The following is a 22,207-nucleotide window of genomic DNA, read 5'->3' as shown; positions in this document are numbered from 1 at the left end:
TGCCCCTGAGCAAGGCACTTTACTCCTCATTGCTCCGTTTGGTAGTGGGTTATGGGTACCTCATCCTGTAACTGGGTTCGCCTGTTGGAAGAGTAATAAAATAAAATCAAAAATTTAAATAAAATTAAAATTATGAAAAGAGACATAGCTGTCTCTCTGTGGAGATGTGTAATTCACTTTTTTAAACAATATTCTTAAATTAAATAAGTCTTTTTAATATTCAAGCGAAAACATGTGTGAGCGCAGTCGCTTCTTAATCGTCATTTACTGATATAGTACGAATGGAATCGACAATAATCCTTGTGTTGTATTACATTCAATACGCAACGGTGACTGTTGTCGTCTGCACTGAGATCCGGATATTTGAATCTAGTAAAAGAGGTTACAGTGAAACGATGAAAGAAATAGTGCAAGCTAACTTTCGCACCAAACTGATATGTGGGAAACTAATGATGGTTCTAATTTTCTCCAATACTAATGTTGAACGTTGTAGCCTAAACCATTTATGTTTTACAAAATATGTTTCGATCAACATGTTTTCTTCATATTTATTTTTATGGCCTGTATTAAATTACCTCTTCTTATAAATCATCGTGGGTGATTTCTGCAAATAATAATGATCAGTAGATGGTTTAAGACAAAGTGCAAATGATTATTTGAAAATTGTTTGTAAGAGACATACTGTTTAAAACGGGTTCATACTATTATTTACAATGAATTTCCATTGAATGAACAGCTTGTCTAGGTATTATAATCCTTTAATTTAAGGTTTCTCTTTTTGTTCGTTATTCGAATTTTGCTGCCGCGATGACATGGTATACGCTGGGCAGCATTTTAGCAAAATGATCTCGAAAGCGAGAGAAACTAATTCAGGTATTTAAGACAGTCATCTCCAACAGGTCCGCTATCCCATAATAGGATTGGCAAACTGTCTGTTTGAGCGCTTTTGGGCCACTCTCTGCATGTTTGAGGAGGATCGCGTGATGACACGTGTCTACAAGCTTTGCATTAGGGATGGGACCTCGTTGTTTAATGCGATGAGTGTGACGTCGGCACCACATACTTTTGTCGGCTTTTGGCAACTAGTAGTAGCCAGTGTTTAAATCACAAATAACATCGTCCCTGCTGGCATTTCTGTCTCTTCGATTCGGATAGAAATCTTTGAAAACGGACTTTATCATGAAAACTAGCCTCCTTCTGCTGTGTCTTACGATTGTTGTAAACGCTGACGGCCGGGTAAGTGATTCCTCCATCACTTAACATATCAACAATTATGAAATGGTCTAACAATACATTAATTTGCAATCTTCAATCCATTCATCCATCCATCTGTCGATCCGTCCGTCCATCCATACAGAAATCCAACAATACATACATACATACATACATACATACATACATACATACATACATACATACATACATACATACATACATACATACATACATACATACATACATACATACATACATACATACTAACATTTGATTGATATTTGATACATAGACGAAGATTGATACATTATCAGGAACAATACTTGGTCTTCATATGTAAACATGTATGTATGAATGAATTTATGGATGGGTCGATGGAATACGGATGGGTTGATGGCTGGATCTGTCATCCATCCCTTCGTCCATCCCTCGGTCCTTTCATCTATCACTGCATACATCCGGCCATTTACCAACGCATTCTTTAGGAAAATGAACCTTACACCTGTCGGAGATTGATCCATTATCCTGTGCAATACTTACAAGGTCTATACAACAAATTCTGTAGTTTCCAGCACATTTTACTTACATGTATTAGCTTTCTTATCTCTCAGTCGATTAACACAGTAAAAGACGAATAAACAACGTTCTCTGTTTTCTCAAGAGTCTCTCCTCTTTTCTTTTTCTTGTCGTCCGTTTTTCCTTTTTTGTTCGAGGCACACTGACATTCGACTGTTAAGATTAAATGGATAATACCTGTTGAAACAATCCGACGTAACGAATGTATGTACACGGAAACTTTAAATAATGTTTACAACACTGATTGCAACAGGTTAAATATGTATGGGATTATATGTAACTTCATTCCTGGTGACATTTTACTTCATCGTTCTGCTTCTCTATAACCAGGTTGTAAAAGCAAAGAAAGAAGCCGGAATTGGTGATCACCTTGTCAAACGAACTCTTGACCGTAGGTGCTTTAATCAATTGTTCATGTAACTTTCTGCGGAAGAGCAATAACATTACGCCACTCAAAACATCAAACCCATGCCACTCGAAACATCAAGGCTCGCTGAAAATACGGTCTTTAACGGTCGATCTAATCCCGCGGAGAACGTTTGATCATCAATATGCCAAAGCTTGCTGACTTGCTGGTTTGAGAGCCCCAAAGAATGACCACACACCAGATCTTCCAATTGTGTGCGGATTGTTGGTCAATATTGGCGTGATTATGTTTCGCCTTGCAACATTTGAACTTAAACGCCTGATGAGAATGTGCACTTATTTCATCATGTTGACGATGCTGTTTGTAACAACAGCAGTGCTAGCAATTTTTGTACCACAGTCATTAGACAAACTTTTGTTTGGCTATTGAACTCAAAGTCTTCAAAGATCTTATACTGCATCCCTTCCATGTGCACAAATTCCATGTCTCTTTTCAGGCCGAAACCTCCTATCATGATTAGTTTATTACAAATACCTTTGGATATATTTTGGTCACTACGGTAGAATCAAAATATCAGAAATCTTTAAATTTCAAAATTATTCTGCTAACATATGTGACTCGAACATATTAACAGATGATGTTGGCTTTGATTTCTTTTTTTTCCAGTAAATAGTAGACCTCGATGTGAGGTAAGTGGAGATCCCCACATTATAACCATAGATGGCAGAAAATTCTCCTACCAAGGAAACTGCACATACCGAGCGATGTCGACGCGATGTCCAGGTGGCAGCGGACCTGTTGTCCTGGTCAAGTTTGACCATCGCCGCTCCGGAAATTTCGCTGAGAGAACTTTCGTCGCGGAAGTCGATGTGAATACCCGAGGCGGAAGAGTCGTAATGCGAGACGATGGATCGATGACGGTAAGTAAATGTGTGCTATTGCGTGGAACTGCCAAAATTACGAAAGTAAGTTTGGTGCTGCACTTTTCAAAGCCAAATGCATAATCGGCATATACCTCATAGGCCAGTAGGTGAGTCAAATAACATCACACTTCGCCGTCAATGTGTACGAAATCGCTGCTAAATATCCGGAATATCCAAGCTCCAAATGAAATGACCAATTATCATTTGCTTGAATTGATCATGATGGACCGAGGACAATCCATAGTACTGCCTTGTAAAATTGATCTGTAGAACTCAATGTGATCATTAGGGGCGCTTTTATGGTGCCGTCATTATTCATGGAGGAAGGCTCGGATGATTTGAAGGTGGCCCCATAAAAACACAAAGAAATATAATGTGTGTATATATATATATATATATATATATATATATATATATATATATATATATATATATATATATATATATATATATATATATATAATATATATATATATATATATATATATATATATTAACATTAATATCACCGGAGATACAACTTGAACATTTTGCGTAACTTATTTAGTTACTGCATCCCGCTAATTCTCTATAACAGGTAAACGGGAAGCTATGGAGTACCAACAGCTTCACATCAAAGAACGGTTACGGAGTGTACGACCAAGATAATGAAGAGTTCCTGCTGGTGCGGAATAACCTGATCGCTGTGACGTACAACATTCGTCGGCATCATCTTGTAATTTACATGCTGATGGACATCTCTGTTGGCGAAGTGTGTGGTTTATGCGGTAATTTCAACAATGATCTATCGGACGATCTTAATGGCATGACCGCGGATGACTTTGGAAAAAGCCATCAAGTCAGGTAATCTGAATGAACGTAAAGGTATACTGTCACCTGTAATCTAAATATGCCCATATATGGTCAAAGGGGCGTTCCTTGGTATTCAAAATGCCCATGTGAGGGCGCTGATTTTAAAAAGTTGCCACCCGCTTAAAATTTGTGATTGGTTAGACTTCTCTTTCCATGGTCACTATGGCAAAATTGGAACAGGTGACAGTATACCTTTCAGCAACGACTAGTCGCTATAGAGATAATGTTTTTTTTTATCGAACAGATAGTTTGTCCTCTCATGTCCATTTAGACACCAACATGCAAAGTCTGTTGGGTGTCAGGTGTAAGAACATGTATTTTGCATGGAAATAATAGTGCACATGAAGATATCTGATGTTTCAGGACAAAGGACATGCAACCCAGTTCCTCTGGACCATAATATTTTAATTGAATGATTAGTGGAAAGTGCAAGACTTCCATTTCCTAGACAAGGTTATGTATTGCTGAAGTAAGAGCGTTCGAAAGCACACAAGAGGTTTATGGTCAAAATCCCTCCATTCCAAGAACGGAGGGACACGTTTAGCACACTCTTTCAAACTGATCCAACAGGGGAGATCGGTACTCTGTAACCCATTGGTCATAATCGATATTTATACCTAACACTTTTAACGATGGACCTCAACATGCATACCATATCAACTGTAGGCCTAAAGTACCCCTGTAAGATAACATTTTGTGGAACACGATTTGGGAACACTGAAACAAATTACGTAGTAAAACAATTGATCTGTGCTATAGTATGTTACTTTTGCTTCGATAAGGCTTTCATTAAATTTATAATTAGCTTTTCTTCATAATGACTATTTTCTCTTTCCTAGCTGCCCGTAGGATAGAAGATTGTCAAGATATTAACCACTTCATGGGCGATGGAATACAATACAGACATTTCGGAGACCAATGCATCGGGTACTATAAATTTACTATTTTGTCAGGTTCTGATATTATTAGTGTGCGTCTTTAAATATGCTTTTTATGCAGTTTTAAGTGATAAAGTCATAGTGACACTAATATTTGCAAATATAGGGACATTTTAAAAATATGCGCAGTACGTTGACAGTATCGTGGATTTGGAGGCGTAAGACTGTCTTAACTCACAACACAAGAAGGAGGAAGTCACAAAAGTCTACATAACATTGTTTTTCATCATTCTAAACAACTGTTGTATAGTGCAAGATTTAACGTTTTAACACTTAGGATCGAAAGATATATATGTACTGCATGGTACAGAAAGAAAGCAACTTACACCCGTAGTCACTCTGCTATTGATTAAGCCCACTTGAAGCAGTCAGAAATTCTGTTTGTACAAAGGCAAAACCAGATTCGTCTGGGGTTGTCGATGAAAGTTTACGATTGGCACTGTTTAAGGTTGAGATACAATGTGACATTACCATCCACTGGTCCATGTACAAGTCTTGTTCAGACAACTTATATGTCCTATCTATACCATAATCAAAGGAAAAAACTAGTGTTATTGTAACTTACAGACAATCCTTTGAAGACCAAATATGAAATTTCATATAGATATTTTTACCTTATAAGTGTCTTGTTAGATTTATGAAAATCAGAGTAGTTGATTTCAATTTCCCCAGACACGCTGTCTGTATGGGACACAAGTGATCTCATAAACTAATTATCGCGTAAAGGCTTAATGAATGGAATTGGTGTCCTGTGTCTCAATTTTTAGCACGGGGTGTCAATCGTTAGCCCTCATTTATAACCCTTGGCAGGGTCTGTTTTGTATTTCTACAAGCAGAATTTCTGACCGCTTCAAGTAGGCTTAATCAAGAGTAAAGTGGCTCCGGGTGTATACACAGTGCGCGTTTTGGTATTTAGACAGTGAATAAAAGATCACCGCGGTCACGACTGTAAGGTTAAATTAAATTGTATTTTGCTCAAGAAACCTTAAAACGTTAACTGCAAGTATTGCATGCAATTTCGGAAATGTGTTTTTCGAGTTTGGCCATTTTGTCTTGTGTTAACAGCATAGCAGGTAGAACGGTTCATACGACTGTGTGTGAACACAATAAATACAATTACCTTTGAATTCACAAACTCAATATCACTTATGTAGTGTTTCTGGTTGTCACGAAATTTTACTCTTGCATTCTTATATAATATTATTTTTGTTGACAATCAACGCTATATATACAGCTCTTAAGATAGTTCCTAAAACACTTACGAGCAGGGCTAAGCCTCACTTAATCTGCTTCCCGCCTTCCAAGTCAGTTGACGGCATGATCACATAAAATGAGAAGCAAAATCGATGTTCTGTACTTTCCTTCAAAATGTTACAAAGATGTCAGCAGTTGTAGCATATTTTCAAAATGTCTTGTTTCTGACCATACATTATGTTCGACCTTACTAATTACAATTTGTCCCATGGAAAAAGAAACTTTTGGTTCTGTATTATACATGCGACTATTCGATGCACAAGGCATGTTTTCTGTCATTTTTCAAACCTGAAATGCATATATTATGAGCTGCTAAAGGTCTGAATCACACGATAGATGAGACATGTGCAAGTGTTATTGTTGTGCTGGCTACTTGATACTATATCCATGCAATTTATTTTGCAGTGACACTCGGGTTCTTTATTTCGCTTATCAGACTACTGCGATAAATACAGATTTTAATAGTTTCCTCATTTTCATGTATGTTACTATTGCTATTGTGTTAATAAATGGTTCTTTTGGTTGCATGAATGTTTTGTCCTAGAGTTTTATTTTTAAAGGCACGGGAAGAATGAAAATCGTACGTCCAAAGACACTACCGAGTCCATTATCTCTAAGCGACAACCCCTGCATTGAAAGTATCATTTTCACAAGGTGTCAAGTTAAAGCCCTTTACATTGCCATAGTACATTATGGTATCCATGACAAAGCGCTTTCCTTCTCATGCTTCGGGAAAATGTTATTTTTTGGAAACTTTGCACAGGGAACACAGGGGGCCCTTACTCCTTGTTTATTTGTGTCTGTGTTTGTGTTTATGTGTTTTTGTTTGTTTATTTGATATTTTTGATAAAACAGCGAAAAGCTGTTTTATTTATATTTGTCAATAAAGAGCAGTTTATTTATTTGTTTGTTTGTTTGTTTGTTTGTTTGTTTGTTGATATGTATTTCCGATGGTTAGGGTTAGGGTTAGGCTTAAGTTAGGGTTAGGGTTAGGGTTAGACTTATTCACTCCCTCTATAGAATTTGAATGTATATGTTTGTTTGTTGATATGTATTTCCATCCGAAATACATATCAACAAACAAACAAACAAACAAACAAACAAACAAATAAATAAATAAATAAATAAACTGCTGTTTATTGATAAATGTAAACAAAACAGCTTGTCGCTGTTATTCTATTCAAAATAACAAATAAACAAACACAAACACATTAACACAAACAAACTCAGACACAAATAAACATGGAGTAAGAGCCCCCCTGTGCACGGAAGATGGTCCATACCCCTTTTGTGGAGATCATACTTAGTGTACAAGATATGATGGACTTTAAATTAAAATTGAGGTTTTCTTGGATCTATGGCCACTTTGCAAGGCAAGGACTGTGTGGGAGACCAAGGTTGATTGAAGCCCTTAACTCTTTCATAATACTTTTCGCTCAATTGTACAGGGTCTTTTTGACCTTGTAGGACCACTTTAATGTACTTTTTGGTGAGTCTATCAACCTCAAAAAATCGTCGCTAATGTATAATGATCTGCCAGAACATGCGGTGGTTCATAATATTTTAGGTCTGACCATTTTGAAGAGAAAGACTGAATCATGCCACACAGATGAAACAATTCGTTTGCATGGAGACTTTGGATTGGAAAGCCATCCAAGGACATTTCGTTTAGAAAGTTGGCAATAGAATGATTGAAGTTGTTGCAGTAGCAATAATATCACCCTTCTCCTTTAAATTTTGAAACACCTAGTATATTTTGCGTTATTTGAAATACACGTTCTATTACGCAGTTTAATGCAGTACCTGTCCTTAATTCGTGTGACTCGGCGCTGAGGGCGGATTTTTGCGTGGGCATGAATAATGGATAAATCCGCGAATGAGAAGCGAGCACAGGAAAACATGTGGAAATTACTGACCGTGAATAAAATTGTCTGTTGTCAATTTTTACCACCATGCGCTCAGGAAGGTGACGCTTGTAAGCGTACTACACAAATGTAATTCAGTTTCGCACTCTGGGAAACTGACATGCAATCATCATAAATTTGACAGAATCCGACAATCTATCCGAACTTGCATTACAGGCTTAAGGCCGGCAGCTCACAGCAGGCTAGTCAAGGAATATTTTTCTCACTCATGTCTATATGTAGGGTTCGTTCCTGTCAAAAAAAAAACTGGTATTCAAGAAAGGTATAGTTACTTTCCTTTTCAAACCCTACAGGTATATTTGATTTTACATAGATTCTGTCACCATGAAAAAACAAACTTAAGGTTTAAGAAAACATATACACAGAACAGGCGATGGATCTTCTATCCAGACTGATATTGTCTCCCATTTGCAAAGCTGACACAACAATGACCCTATAACCTACAAAGAGTATGGATCAAAAGTGGCTGAGACGGAGCCATGTGTTTACGGTTTTGACTTGTGTCCGCAAAATAAAGGATTTGGTAAGGTGTTTTCGCTGATTAAAAGACACTGGAAAATACAACGCGTATTTCATAGTTTACTTGTTAATCCTTTTAGATGTTATAATTTTTAGGTATATTTGAATTTTATTTGGCACCCGATTTGACCACTGAGGAGGAATATTTAAATAATAACACATGAGAGCGAGGGCAATGTCATGATTTATTGCCTGCCCAAGGGATGGTGGTCATGATCGAAATACTGATGATGCCCGAGCCGTAGGCGAGGGCATCATCAGTATTTCGATCATGACCACCAGCCCGAGGGCAGGCAAAAAATCGTGATATTGCCCAAGCTCTCATGTGTTATTATTTTTATTACACCGAACAAGCAAACATGCAAAGAAACAAATAACACAAAGACTTCTTCGAATACAGTTCGCCTTCTGAGTCCGGACCTCAGCGTAAAATGTTGCCGCGAAAGTTTGCCGATCTCCTCGGTGGCGTATCCAAATTTGTTGCTTGCATAGTCGCTGAACACAGAAATTGCATTCCTTGTTGCCATTTACGTTCGTTTGCTGTTTACTTGCATCAAAATATCGACTAACTGTGCCGGTGACAGCTCTGCATGACGTTTCGCAGCCATAAGTTGCCAACTGCAAAGTACAACAAGCGAACGACAATTTGTTTTGCGCAGAAAGGATGCGCAATAAGTAAAATGACGTCATCCATGAAATATCAAATGCAGAGGGCATCATCAAGTTCGCAGAGGGCATCATCACGTTCTTTTACATGTCACGTGAGTCGTGTTTAACCAATAGCAGTGCACGCTGAATGAGTGAGGTGTAATTAACAAACCATATATGAAGAATTTATCATGCATAAAGAGGACAATGCCCGTTGGTCTCATATTTATTAATAAGCTTACCAAAGAGTCATTAAGCCACCAAGGCAATATAATAGTGTTCTTGACAACATCACTGTGCTTCTCATGGTTCAAACTACAAAGGAAATAATTCCCTTGTTTGTAGATGAAAGAAACTACATGCACAAAGTTAAAAAAATGATTGTCCAATGCAGAACTCTAAAACGGACTAATAATTTTGACAATAAATTATTTCTTTATTTATTGATCCAACTATCTTTGTGTTGCTTCGTTTGTTATCACTTATGAATGTATCTAGCTTTCTATCCTATCTATGTATGTTATAGCAATTATTTAAACAACGGGTGACAAATTTTGAAAGAGAGCGGTAAAATTAACAGTAAATAGCCAAATTTTAGAAGATGCTTAAATGTCTCCACATAGGACTAGTACCGTACAATTTGTAGGAACACTTTTTTCACAACTATGTTTTACGACTGATGTCAAAAACCATTTTGAATCTTGTATTAGAATTATCAGTGATTTCAGTGTAGGTTTCTAAAATCTCCTGGTTGCTGGGTGTCTTAATGCGTTGTATGTCCACTTGGGGCATGTTTTCAGAGTCAAAAAACACCCGATCATCCGACTTCAGCTGGTAAACCAGGGAGCATTGGTAGGTGACTACATCATGTCGGCACTGAGTAGCCTCCTTCTCGCATGGTACCTCGACGATGACGTGGGCAAGCTCGTTGACCGAACCATTGAATGATACAGTGATATACCATTCAGACTTTGCATCTGAAGCAAATTCTTCGGTGCTGGAACAAAAAACGAATTATTATGATGAAAAGTACTAAAGATATGGCCGTTGAACGTAAAGCACAGAACATGTAAAAGGTGAAAACATTGATGACGAGCTGAATGAGCTGATTGTGAAATAATGGGTTTAATATTTACAATACAGTAATTGAAGCCGTTGATGATTGTAAAAAGGTCCGAAATGATACGCATGTAACAGAAAGTCGGCCAATTATTTAAAAGCGATTTTCACAAGATTTCATGCTTTGCTGGCTGGTGTAACCCTCCAAGATCCAACCCTTCGCCGACAGTGCTCATGAAGTTTACGTGATTTTTAATGCCAACCACAGGGCTTAACTTTCGAGAAATCCCATATCAGTAAAAGAAAGCGAAATTCTCAATTGGTTTCTGAAGAGAAGGAAGGCAAACATTGGAAAGTACTGACCCTATCTGAAGGTGTGTGTTTTCAAACGCAGACCAGATATAACGTGCTTCAATTTGAAATTTCTCAGCCATATCAGGGTTCCATACGAGTCTGTTATCGATCCAGGACTTGAAATTACACATAAACATTTTCAATTAGAAAAATCACGACAAAAATGGGAATGTGTGCCTGGCGGCCAAGCAAAGGGATAACCAGACAAGTGCTCTGTAATAGCTACACTTCTACTGGGTAGCCTATAGTCTTTACGACAACTAAAACATAAGTCTTTTGGAATATGTTTGAAAATAGTTTGGCACTCCGAATGTTCTGTAGCTTTTCTTCAATATCAAACAATGTCAAGTATTTGAAAATGCATTTACTATTTTTCTAGAACAGGTGTTGATGATTATAACAACTAATTTTTGAACACCAACAGAAGTACGTATGATCAGTATTATTACATTTTTTTGCAGTATGTCAAACACGTCTTTTTAAAATATGAATGAATATATATACTATTTTCAGCGATTGGATTGAAGACATAGACTAGGTAAGTCTAACGTAAATGAAATGTTTCCACTCATACTTACGAAACTCTGTCTCAACTCCAGTTTTACAGATTCTTCGGTTTCATCCTGAAAGCAATAAAATGAATGCATGAGGGCAATTTACGCATGTTCAAAGAGTCACGAATATGCACAAATACATACATTAGTTAATCATTGGATGTCTGGTTAAAAGACTGTGCAAGAGACTTACGTCTTGTTTTTTACTGAAATCTCCTGTAAAAAGTTTGCCACATCAAGATTCCGAACCCTACAGTAAACTGCCTTTACATTTTTTGACGACGTAATTTTTTCAACCAAGTCCTATCACGTTGGCTGACGTCAATATGTTTAGTAACGTTGTCTCAAGACAGCTACTGAGACGATGTATGTTCTATGATGAACATTTTGTTCAGCTCGCACATTATACCAATCGTCTTGTATCATACCATGGTATGGCAACGCCCGTATCAAATGCCATCGTTGCAGACTTTGTCACAGCAGTAAAAGATATAGACCAAACATTACACGTTGCTTACCAGGCTGATAACGCGGGTCAGACCAGGATTGAACGTCACTGAAGTATTATCACTCTGATATCTTTTATCATATCCCCGTAACAGGTTGTTCACAAGTTGTTGTCGAGGAATAGCACTCCGCCCCTCGTTTCCTTAACGGTTAGAAAAATCATTTTATAACAGAAGAATTACAATTATTATCAAATATGGCGAAAAACATTCCCTTTGTACGGCATTCAAAATAATAGCATTTGCCTCGAGAGAATACTCTACCAATACCAGCACTAATGTTAAATCTAATCTAAAGATTAATATATATTTTACATCAGCCCATGTAGCCAACAAAGCTTCACATACAACCTGATACAAACTGCTGTATAAGATCAGTCGACGCAGCCGACGCTTGCCAAAAGCCTTTCTCTTGAAAAGAAAGATAATCGCATAATAGCTAGAGAGAATGTTTCTTATTATGTGTGTCATTTTGAAGGAGGTGAAGGTGACTGGAATACTCACCTGCAATGCATAGGAAAACGAGATAAAAAAGGAACGTTATAGCAACCATGTTGATTCCGTCAGGCTATGTTATCGAAGTGAAAGTCTCTAAAATAGTAAAAGGATTATGATGATCAGGTGGTCGAGTTTAACACTAACACGGAAAGCAATTAGCGAAAATGTCCAATTTATCGCGCAATTTTCATTGCCCTGGATACTGAAATTATAAGCGGAAATACTAGTAGTAAAGAAATACGATCGGTTATCATAATGTTACAGATACTTGAATTTGGAGTAAAAGATTATTGTTGATACAAATTTCTCAGGTTATAAAGTTTTTGAGTGCTTTTTCTGACAAACTATTCGCTAATTTTAACGTACACTGGCATTGGTACTGTGAAATAACACTGATCTTGCACATTGAAAAGCTACATTGAATATCAGTTTTCTGATTATTCATTTACTTATTTTGGGAAATGTTTCAAATCGCGATTGGACCAATAAAATCAAATTATCTAATTATGATGATGGCTTTTTGTGAATTTCACCATTCTAAGGAAATAAACCTCATAATTGAAATTACTTTAGATTATCAAAATGGATCAAAGAGGAAATTCATTCGTTCTCTTTAATTGGGGTGTCGAAGTAACCCTTTCAAGCTCTCTCTCTCCTGTTAAAGAGTACATGTTAACAGCGAAAACAGAAGGTTTAGTCAAACTATATTGGATCAGTGATGTGGTTATGGTTAAGTTGCTTCCATGAACATCTCGGGGGAGAGAGAATTGAAGAGGAGACCTGACAAAATTTGGAGTACTTCAGGGGGACTTCAAAAATACTCTTTAAAAACAATGATTTCCTGTATTATAATGGATCAATACCGAATAAAAAGTCAGAGAAAAGTAGTCTAACAAAAGATATTCGCAGCTGCGTATTTCTTTAGTCCATACACAATAAAATGAGGAACCTCCACACACCCATAAATGTTAGCAAACGTTAAACGAAACTGTTCCAGCAACTTAGTAGTGTGTTTGTTCACTTGAAGTACAAATATAGTCATCTTCACAATAGTCATCCTTCAGTCCAGTGAGTAATGTTTGGGAATTTGTGCCTGCAGTCTATATACAATAAATTGCGGGATGATTCAGCAGAGACATGGAAGTAAAGGCGTGTGTACGGTTGCCTGCATGATTGGCAGCTGTTGACTCGGACAAACCTTGTTGGACCTTCTTTCCACACCAACACCAGACGATAGAGTAACTTTAAGAGTAAGAGTACCCTGTATTATGCATATTGTGACCGGGTATATAATGAGGTACTTGCTGAACATATGCTTTCAAATAGGCCTGAGTCAAATAAAACAATTTTCTAACATAGCTTCGAGCAATACATGACTTATACGAGAGCCACAGTGAACAGTCTTGTACCAAAAGATAACCAGTCAATATATGCCATAGTGACCGTTCTTTTACCAAACGATAACCTGTCAATATATTTTAACATACTATATCATACCTTAAATATGACTCAGCTGTATATAGCACATACAATGTTTGATTTTTTTATAGAAGTATGGATTCCAATTCGAAAATTTCCTAGGTTCTTCCTAGTTTATTCCAAACTGTTGGAAGTACGGCTAGTTTTCAATAGCTTTCGAAATCACAACATTTGGCATCCAGTCGCCTAGCAGAGAGGCAACAGGCAGAACCGCTCGGCCGAATCCCCACTCTAAAGAAAGAGTGTTTCAATAACCGGGCTAAGTTGTTACATTTTTCTGACTTCGACCGCTCCACACGTTGTAGAGTTCATGAAGCACTCACACTCGTACACTCACTATCACCATCGCACACAAACTTTATCGAAGCAATGAATACATCAACAATTCCGACCCCGTGTTATACATTGTGTTTTATCAAAAATGTGACATCCCTTGTGACGCTTTAACATCGAAACATATTAACGTAAATTTGAAATGAGAAGCGATTACAATAAAAGTACGAAACCAGGTAATCCTTGTCAGAATTACATCTGTTCACTTGTGATTGTGATCCATTGTTTGCTCTGTTTTGCTGAAGAAGGTGCCCCGTATTTTGCCGTGTTCAAATTAAACTGAAACAAACAGCCCCCATTATAGTTCCTGTGCACTTAAGACATAGCTTTAGGGGAGGGAGATCTAGTAAGTATTATGAGTTGGAAAAGGGTAGTTGTAATTTTGGAGGTTATCAGGGTATTTCAATGATTAGAGAACACTGTGTTGATTCTCCCTCAGCTATTTCTGAGCTAATCCTTATTGTCATTTGAAGGAAGAAGAATCTATATACACCCCAATGAATTTTACTCATCTGTAAGCTTCTGTCATTGAGTACGCATGCGTGCATCCGATTTACTTTGCAAACTATCAGATTAGGTGAGTACATAAGCACGAACGTAGTCCTACACGTTGTTATTCTAAACCAGCTTATCTGGCACGAAAAGGTATACAGCCACCTGTAATCTAAATATGTCCATACAAGGTCAAAGGGGCGTTCCTTGGTATTCAAAATGTCCATGTGGGGGCGCTGTTTTTAAAAAGCAGCCACCCGCTTAAAATCTGTGATTGGTTAGATTTTCTCTTTCCATGGTAACTGTGGCAAAATTGGAACAGGTGCAAGTATACCTTTAAGTGAACATCGTAAATACACGAAAATTCCGAGAACCGAAAATGTGCAGTATTGTGGCACACATCCCTTCGAATTTTAAATTCCTTGCGTCACATGACAATTTTTTTCTGCAGCTTACCTAGCCAGTAGTATCACGTACCATGGACAAATCCCACGTATAAGCCACACAAGCCTCTGTCATACATCTATATAATTTAACGGCTTCGATTAAACACAATAAAATATAACTTGATGATAATTTGATGCCCATCATCATCATTTTTCCAACATGATAATAAACGCGATTGAAAATTTGAGTAGGTAAAAAGTTAATCAAGTGTGAGGCAAGGCGTTCAACTTAACTGGCAAACCATCAAGAAAGACGTGACTACCATTTTTAATATTCAAACTTCGATTCAAAAGAAAGTCAAACCCTATTACCAAACCTGGTCGTACTAAAAGTCATCGGTTCGTTTAATACCACAAGGCTCGAAGTAAACACCACATTCCAAAAACCCACAGCCGTTCGTTTAGATATCGTGCATCAGATCTTGCAAATACATGTTGCAGATAATTGACTTAATTGTGATATTTTTGTCTGTCTCATTACCGTCTAATTGGACTCTGTTCTCTCAGTGAAGATCCTTCTTTAAAATGATGTATCCCCTCCCGGCCCATAATGGACGAAAGCAAATTTTACACAACATAGTGTACGAGGCGAAGCCGAGTACATTATGCGGTAAAACTTACTTGGGCCCATTATCGACCGAGGGTACACTATATCTATTATTTTATAGTGTTGACAGTCAGTGAATTCGTAGATGTAGAAAACATATGGGACCACAATGCCGGATAATAGGATAAATTATCGTTATTATCGTTTTGATGTATGGTGGGACAGTGCTAGAGGTGTTCGACACCTGTTTGTCTTAACCATTTACTGGCTTCTGTTTTAGTCTTGACTTTGCATGTATTGTTCAACTGTGGTGCGAAGGGGTTTTCTCTCGCAGTATAGTTGTTTTATTATTTTGGGGTGTCTATGTTCAGTCTTGTAATCTTTGAATGTCAGTGAGGATGTATAATAATATATATAAATAAAAATAATAATGGGGGAATGACATCACAAAATTCGCTGGTATCGACAAAGCTATAATATAATTATTTGTAAGAGTTTCAAATTTTGATTTTACCGAAGAAATTGAGTTACCACAGTTATACTTATTTCCAATACCGTCTCGTTCCCCTTGAAATAAACTGTTTTATAACGAGAATTAGTGCATATTGACAAACAAAAGATAATATAGAGAAATATGTGAAGAAACGTTATTTATTTACTTGTATGGCAACTGTACATTTTTTCCTCGAGTTACTGTTCCTGTACACAGGTCGCATTCATAACTGAAAACAGTTGGTCCTGACAAAACGACGTCACAAACAGAGTTACATTAGTTATCATTTGACCCAGTTTGATTTTCTACGGTGGTTTTGTATAACCAATGTTCGGCTAGCACGTCAAAACTTCAATAATTACAGTTCACTAATTGTCCTCTTCTACGCAGACAATTACCAGAGATAAGATATCAGGATCAAATACGCGGGAATATTTTGGATTGCAATAATCACATTTCTCGTTAGCTTGTAGCATACCTGTAAACACAGACTTAAGCAGAGGTCTTCAAAACTAAGGATATTACAAAAAGTAATCAGCTACAGCAATCTTGCAGTAAAATAAACATTCTCATCAAATTACGAAATACGTCTAAATGCCTGAACGTGTTCAGGATTCGCTCTTTAGTTTCCGGGGCGTGCAATGTCCGCAGTGTGATCCCTTTTACAACCCATAACTTGAATGGCGCCTAAAGGACGACGAAAGTTGTTCCCTTTCCCGTCGCTGACGATGAAAAACTTAGTAAGTTTTCCTGTCCCACATTAAAGTGATTCTGTTTTCCTCGGGTAGCACTCTGAGAAATCAGCAAAACGTGGCATGCAATCATCATACATTTGGCAGAGGATGTGTACGTGAACTTGTCTCTACATTCAAACGCTTTTTTGGCAGGTATCGCAAGCTAGTAGATAAATACAATATCTCTCTTCGACAAATGATCGCTGATGGCATCGGTGACATGGGGCCTTAGTAAGTGACCACTACCTATCTGACTTGTAGATTGATATATGGCGGGTGCCAAGTGCGGGGCAGGATGCGCTTACTATTTTCGAAACACCTGACATCACTTCTTTGTCTTTTGGCCAGAGGTCCAATTATCTTTCTTTCATGAATTCTTTCTGCATTTGACTTTGTTTGTGTACCGTCTATTTACTGTCTGTTCTCTGCTGTTTTGTGTCTATGTTTACAACAATTGTTTACAACTATTGTCTTACCAATTCTGACCTAGTGTTATTGGATTGTGGATTGGTATGGTTGCGATTTTTTTGCATTAGAGGCACAAGGCAGGTTAAAGCAGGCTATCATAGCAATAATCGTCTCATGCATGTCTGTATGTAGGGGTCGTTCCTGTCAAAAAACTGGTATTCAAGAACAACATATTTACTTCCCTTTTTTCAAACTCCACAAACTTCACATAGATTGTCAACAGGAAAAAATAAGGGTTTAAGAAACACATACACACAACACGCGATGGATCTTCTACACAGATATTTGTAAATCTAACAATGACCCAGCGACCTACAAAGAGTATCAATCAAAATATAGCTGAGAAATGTCGATCTGTTTTTACGGTTTGGGTTACTGTCTAAAAAGGCGAGAAAAGTAAAGGATTTAGATTGAACAATAAAATAATGAGTATTTCAATGTTTGCTCATACCCTTTTAGCTGTAACAGTTATTACTGTTCGGTTAATCAGCATTTTATTTTGCACCCATTTTGATCGGTGAGAAAAAATATAAAGGTCATCCATGGAGAATTGGTCATACATATATAAAGAGGAAATAAATGCCAGTTGGTCTCAAATTTAAATTTATTAATGAGAGGATCAAAGTTCAAGTCTTTAAGCCACCGAGGCATTGCAATAGGGTTCTTAACACCGTCACTTTGCTTCTCATGGTCCAAACTACAAAAGAAATTATTCTGTTGTTTGTAAAGTGAAAGAAATTCCATGCACATAAGTAACATCTTGCAGTCCAATGCAGAACTTTTAAATAGACAGTTAATTTTGACTACATTTATTTATTTTTTTATTTTTTTATTTTATTCAACTATCTATGGGTTGATGTGTTTATCATCATTTATGCACTTATCTGTCCCTCTTCCTATCCATGTATTTATAGCAATGATTGAAACAAGGGTTAACAAAATGTTGAAAGAGAACGTTAAGAAACAGTAAACAGAAAAATTTTAGAAGATGCCTACATGTCGCAAATTCGAAGGAACACTTTTCTCACAATTATGTTTTACGACTGATATCGAAAACCATTTTGAATCTTGAATTCGAACGATCGTTGATTTCAGTGTATGCTTCTGAAATCTCCAGGTTGCTAGGTGTTTGAATGTGTTGTATGTCCACTTGGGGAATATTTTCGGTGTCGAAAAACACCTGATTATTCGACCTCAGCTTGTAAACCAGGGAGCATTGGTAGGAGGCAACACCATGTCGGCGCCGAGAAGCGTCCTTCTTACATGGTACTTCGACGATGACGTGGGCAAGCTCGTTGGCCGAACCATTGAATAATAAAGTAAGATACCATTCAGACTTTGTATCCGAAGCAAATTCTTCGGTGCTGAAAAAATTGAATGATCGTAATGAAAATTTGTCACAGCATGCATTATACATGAATAAACAGACAATCACGTAGGTAGGTAGGTAGGTAGGTAGGTAGGTAGGTAGGCATACATGCATGTATGCATGCACGTATGTGTGTGTACGTACGTACGCACGCACGCACGCACGCACGTACGTACGTACGTACGTATGTATGTATGTATGTATGTATGTATGTATGTATGTATGTATGTATGTATGTATGTATATATGTATGTATGTATGTATGTATGTATGTATGTACAATTGTGTATGTCATTTGTGCACAATTTATCAATTACATCGAATGAAAGGAACCATAGTTACTTAATCAACGGCTGAAAATTCGACATCCTAAAATGCACGACATCGACTACTTCAATTCTAATTGTCAATGAACAGTTACTGAGGCCGTTGATGGTTATAAAATGGATCTAAAATGATTGCTACGTGAAGAGAAGTTGGCTCGCCTTTCAATAGAGATTTTCACGTGTTTTCTATGGCCGTGCCGGCTCACATAACCTTCTTGGATCCGACCCTTAGCCGACAGCGCTCATAGTTTACGTGAGTCTTTGAGAAATGACGACCACAGGGCTGAAGCTCTAAAGGAATGCACTATCAGGAAAAGATAGTCCAATTCGCAATTAAAGAGAAGGAAGGCAAGTATTAAAAAGTACTGACCCTATCTGAAGGTGTGTGTTTTCAAACGCAGACCAGATATGGCGTGCTTCAATTTGTAGTTTCTCAGCGATATCAGGCTTCCATACGAGTCTATTATCGAACCAGGACTTAAAATTACACATAAAAAGTTTGATTTAGAAAAGGTAAAACCTAAATGGGAATGTTTACCTAGTAGCCAACCAAAAGAAAAGACAACAACTTAGTATAATAGCCGCACGTCTACCAGGTAGCCTGTAACCTTCACGGCAACTAAAACATAGATATCAATAATACCATTTTTTTAATCTACAATTTTTCTGGAATAGGATTTTGAACGCTAGCAGAGGTGCGTATGATCAATATTATAAAATCGTTTTGCAGTATGTCAAACACGTCTTTTTTAAAATATGGATGAATATGGATTGAAGAAATAGACAGGGAACGTCTAACGTAAAGGAAATTTTTCCACTCATACTTACAAAACTCTGTCTCAACTCGAGTGTTACAGATTCTTTACTTTCATCCTGTGTGCAATAAAATGAAAGCATGAGAGCAATAAACGCATATCCAAAGTGTAACGAAAATGTATAAATACAGATATTAGTTGGCGACTGCAAATTTGGTCAAGAAAGATTGTTCATTAGACTTATATCCTGTTACTTTTACTGAAATCTCCAATTAAAAGTTTGCTTCATCAATATTCCGAACCTTAATGCTTTTATACCGTTTGGCATAATTCTTTCAACTAAGTCCTATCACTATGGTTGCCGTCAGTGTGTATAGTACCATTGTCTCGAGATAGCTTACTTAGACGATTTGTATCCCACAGTAAGGTTAAACATTTTGTTGGGCTCACATATTATACCAATCGCCTTGTATCATACCATGGTATGGCAACGCTTGTATCAAATACACTGCTGCGTTTAGTGCCATCATTGCAGACTTTATCATAGTCACAGCGGCAAAAGATATCGTTCCATATCAATCACGTGACCTAGGCATGCTATCCATAACGTTTTTACCAAGTGACGGCAAAACAACATGATACCAGATGCTGACAGGTTTACAAGCCATTTTTCACGCCGTAGTCTACTCAACTCTCTTGATATTTCGCGCTTGTGTACAAATTCCATCGGTCGCCTAAAACAGTAAAAAGTCTCTTTCCAACTTCCCTACATGCACATAACATATGTGTGGTAAATGCTGAACACCTGCCTTGTCATGGCGCCAGCACTGTATTTACTGCATGCGGTACGCGCACGTTGCCAGTCACCTGGACATTTGAAATATGAACACGACCGGATATGACATCATTTGACAGAAAAGAATAGTAAGTATGGCACGTTCCTTACCAGGCTGATAACGCGGGTCAGACCCGGGTTGAACAACACCGACGTGTTGTCACTTTGAAATCTGCTATCATAACTCCATAATATCCGGTCTATAAGTTCACCGCGAGGATCAACACACTGCACCTCGTTTCCTGACGGGTTAAACAAAATTATTTCAAAACAGAGGAAATGAAATTGTTATCAAATATACACTGGGCGGGAGTTTTTGAATTCTCACGGTATCACTTTGACCATGTGATAAATTTGAACAATCATGAAGGGCACTTTCGTGACATATGCAAAAAAGGCCAAATGGTCGTACAGGGAAAACATTTTGATACATATGCGTTCTCCGACAGAAAAAACCAACATTTTTTCAGATTATTTTCTACTCAAGTTTAGTCGCTTTGTATTCACAGACACCATATGCAAGATTAAATGACAATGAACACCTGAAACATGGCAAAATTATTGGATTCTGGGACCTAAATACGGCTTGTCCGATCAGTAGCGTGGCAGTTTTACATTGCATAGATTTACAATAATCCAGTTTTTATAGGGGAAGTCCCTGTTTAAAACAGCCTTGCTCTGTAACAGAAATATGTCCGCACAATTAATAGCTAAAACATGATTCGTATTATATGTCTGTCAATTTGAAAGTGAAGTAGATGGGAATACTCGCCTGCAATGCATAGGAAAACAAGGTAAAAAAGGCACGTTAAAGCAACCATGTTGATCCGAAGTGGAATCCTCTGAAATGGTAAAAAGATCATTAGGCGGTCGAGTTTAACACTCACACGAAACACGAAAAGCAATCAGCGAAAAAGTGCAATTTATCGTGCAATTTTCATCGCCCGGGATACTGAAATTATATTCGGAAATAGAATTGAAATATGATAGGTACACATAATGATTGTACTTGAAGATTATTAATAGAAAATTCTGGGGATGATTTTTTTCGAGTGCTTTTTGTGACAAATTACTCCCTGATTATAAGTTTCACGTGCATAAATGCCCTCAATAATGTTACAAATTGAAAAGAGTCATGTTGAATACCGGTTTTCTGGTCATTATTTACTTACATAACTTAAAATCACTTGTTCACAGTCAGATGATTTGGAAGAATATTTATTTATGTACAAGAGAAATTAAATTAAGAGAATTTCAATGGAAATTGTTACATAGGTTATTACCATGTAATAAGTATTTGTATTATTGGAAAAAAATCGATTCTGTGAATTGTAATGTATGTCAGGTTCCCGATTCTTTGGAACATAAATTTTTGGAATGTCAAGTGGCAAAACGTCTTTGGGTAAAAATTTCAATTATCATTTGTAATTTTTTGAGTAAAAATGTAGTTTTTTACGAATGCTGACATTATTTTCAACTGTAATGCAGAAAAATGGTTTTTTACAAAATTCAATGGAGAAGTGATCAACCTGTTTATTTTGTTAGGAAAATGGTCCATTCATAGATTTTGACTCGGGGATGGGAAAGTACCCATATATGTACTTTTCAGACAGGAGTGTGTTTTAAGATATAAGGTTGAGAAAGAATTACGACAAGATAGCAAATTTGTGGAGGGTTTTGAAGAAATAATGAAATTTTTCTAATTATTGTAGGTTGCTTTGTACTTTTCAAGTATATTACAT

At 37.2% G+C, this 22,207-nt stretch overlaps 3 protein-coding genes across 3 annotated transcripts; 1 reads left to right on the top strand and 2 right to left on the bottom strand.

Annotated features, from left to right (window-relative positions):
- Positions 1 to 1,094: 1,094 nt before the first annotated feature.
- Positions 1,095 to 6,654, top strand: LOC139132532 (BMP-binding endothelial regulator protein-like). The gene is made up of 5 exons (XM_070698841.1): positions 1,095 to 1,236; positions 2,122 to 2,182; positions 2,825 to 3,078; positions 3,659 to 3,924; positions 4,773 to 6,654. The coding sequence occupies exons 1-5, from the start codon at positions 1,180 to 1,182 to the stop codon at positions 4,780 to 4,782; spliced, it is 648 nt and encodes a 215-aa protein (XP_070554942.1). The 5' UTR covers positions 1,095 to 1,179; the 3' UTR covers positions 4,783 to 6,654.
- Positions 6,655 to 9,402: 2,748 nt separating this feature from the next.
- LOC139132531 (acetylcholine receptor subunit beta-like) lies at positions 9,403 to 12,326 on the bottom strand. Its single transcript, XM_070698840.1, has 5 exons — positions 12,195 to 12,326; positions 11,703 to 11,833; positions 11,209 to 11,253; positions 10,640 to 10,746; positions 9,403 to 10,214 (listed from the first exon to the last, which is right to left on the bottom strand). Exons 1-5 carry the CDS (start codon positions 12,241 to 12,243, stop codon positions 9,881 to 9,883), a joined length of 666 nt encoding a protein of 221 aa, XP_070554941.1. The 5' UTR covers positions 12,244 to 12,326; the 3' UTR covers positions 9,403 to 9,880.
- Positions 12,327 to 17,469: 5,143 nt separating this feature from the next.
- LOC139133262 (uncharacterized) lies at positions 17,470 to 21,347 on the bottom strand. Its single transcript, XM_070699785.1, has 5 exons — positions 21,238 to 21,347; positions 20,577 to 20,707; positions 19,704 to 19,748; positions 19,246 to 19,352; positions 17,470 to 18,544 (listed from the first exon to the last, which is right to left on the bottom strand). The coding sequence occupies exons 1-5, from the start codon at positions 21,326 to 21,328 to the stop codon at positions 18,211 to 18,213; spliced, it is 708 nt and encodes a 235-aa protein (XP_070555886.1). The 5' UTR covers positions 21,329 to 21,347; the 3' UTR covers positions 17,470 to 18,210.
- Between the last annotated feature and the right edge of the window lie 860 nt (positions 21,348 to 22,207).

The sequence above is a fragment of the Ptychodera flava genome, chromosome 5 (genome assembly GCF_041260155.1).
Source record: "Ptychodera flava strain L36383 chromosome 5, AS_Pfla_20210202, whole genome shotgun sequence".
NCBI lineage: Eukaryota > Metazoa > Hemichordata > Enteropneusta > Ptychoderidae > Ptychodera > Ptychodera flava.
This window is presented reverse-complemented; position numbering and strand designations above follow the sequence as displayed.

What these genes read in the sequence shown, in the direction of transcription:
- LOC139132532 (XM_070698841.1), top strand. Translation starts at nt 1,180, where the DNA reads ATGAAAACTAGCCTCCTTCTGCTGTGTCTTACGATTGTTGTAAACGCT. An exon ending in TGTCAAACGAACTCTTGACC is followed by an intron (nt 2,183 to 2,824) that starts GTAGGTGCTTTA and finishes TTTTTTTTCCAG; the next exon opens with TAAATAGTAGACCTCGATGT. An exon ending in GAGACGATGGATCGATGACG is followed by an intron (nt 3,079 to 3,658) that starts GTAAGTAAATGT and finishes TCTCTATAACAG; the next exon opens with GTAAACGGGAAGCTATGGAG.
- LOC139132531 (XM_070698840.1), bottom strand. Translation starts at nt 12,243, where the DNA reads ATGGTTGCTATAACGTTCCTTTTTTATCTCGTTTTCCTATGCATTGCA. An exon ending in CGTTTTCCTATGCATTGCAG is followed by an intron (nt 11,834 to 12,194) that starts GTGAGTATTCCA and finishes CTAACCGTTAAG; the next exon opens with GAAACGAGGGGCGGAGTGCT. An exon ending in TGACCCGCGTTATCAGCCTG is followed by an intron (nt 11,254 to 11,702) that starts GTAAGCAACGTG and finishes TATTGCTTTCAG; the next exon opens with GATGAAACCGAAGAATCTGT.
- LOC139133262 (XM_070699785.1), bottom strand. Translation starts at nt 21,328, where the DNA reads ATGATCTTTTTACCATTTCAGAGGATTCCACTTCGGATCAACATGGTT. An exon ending in TGTTTTCCTATGCATTGCAG is followed by an intron (nt 20,708 to 21,237) that starts GCGAGTATTCCC and finishes TTAACCCGTCAG; the next exon opens with GAAACGAGGTGCAGTGTGTT. An exon ending in TCGAGTTGAGACAGAGTTTT is followed by an intron (nt 19,353 to 19,703) that starts GTAAGTATGAGT and finishes TGTAATTTTAAG; the next exon opens with TCCTGGTTCGATAATAGACT.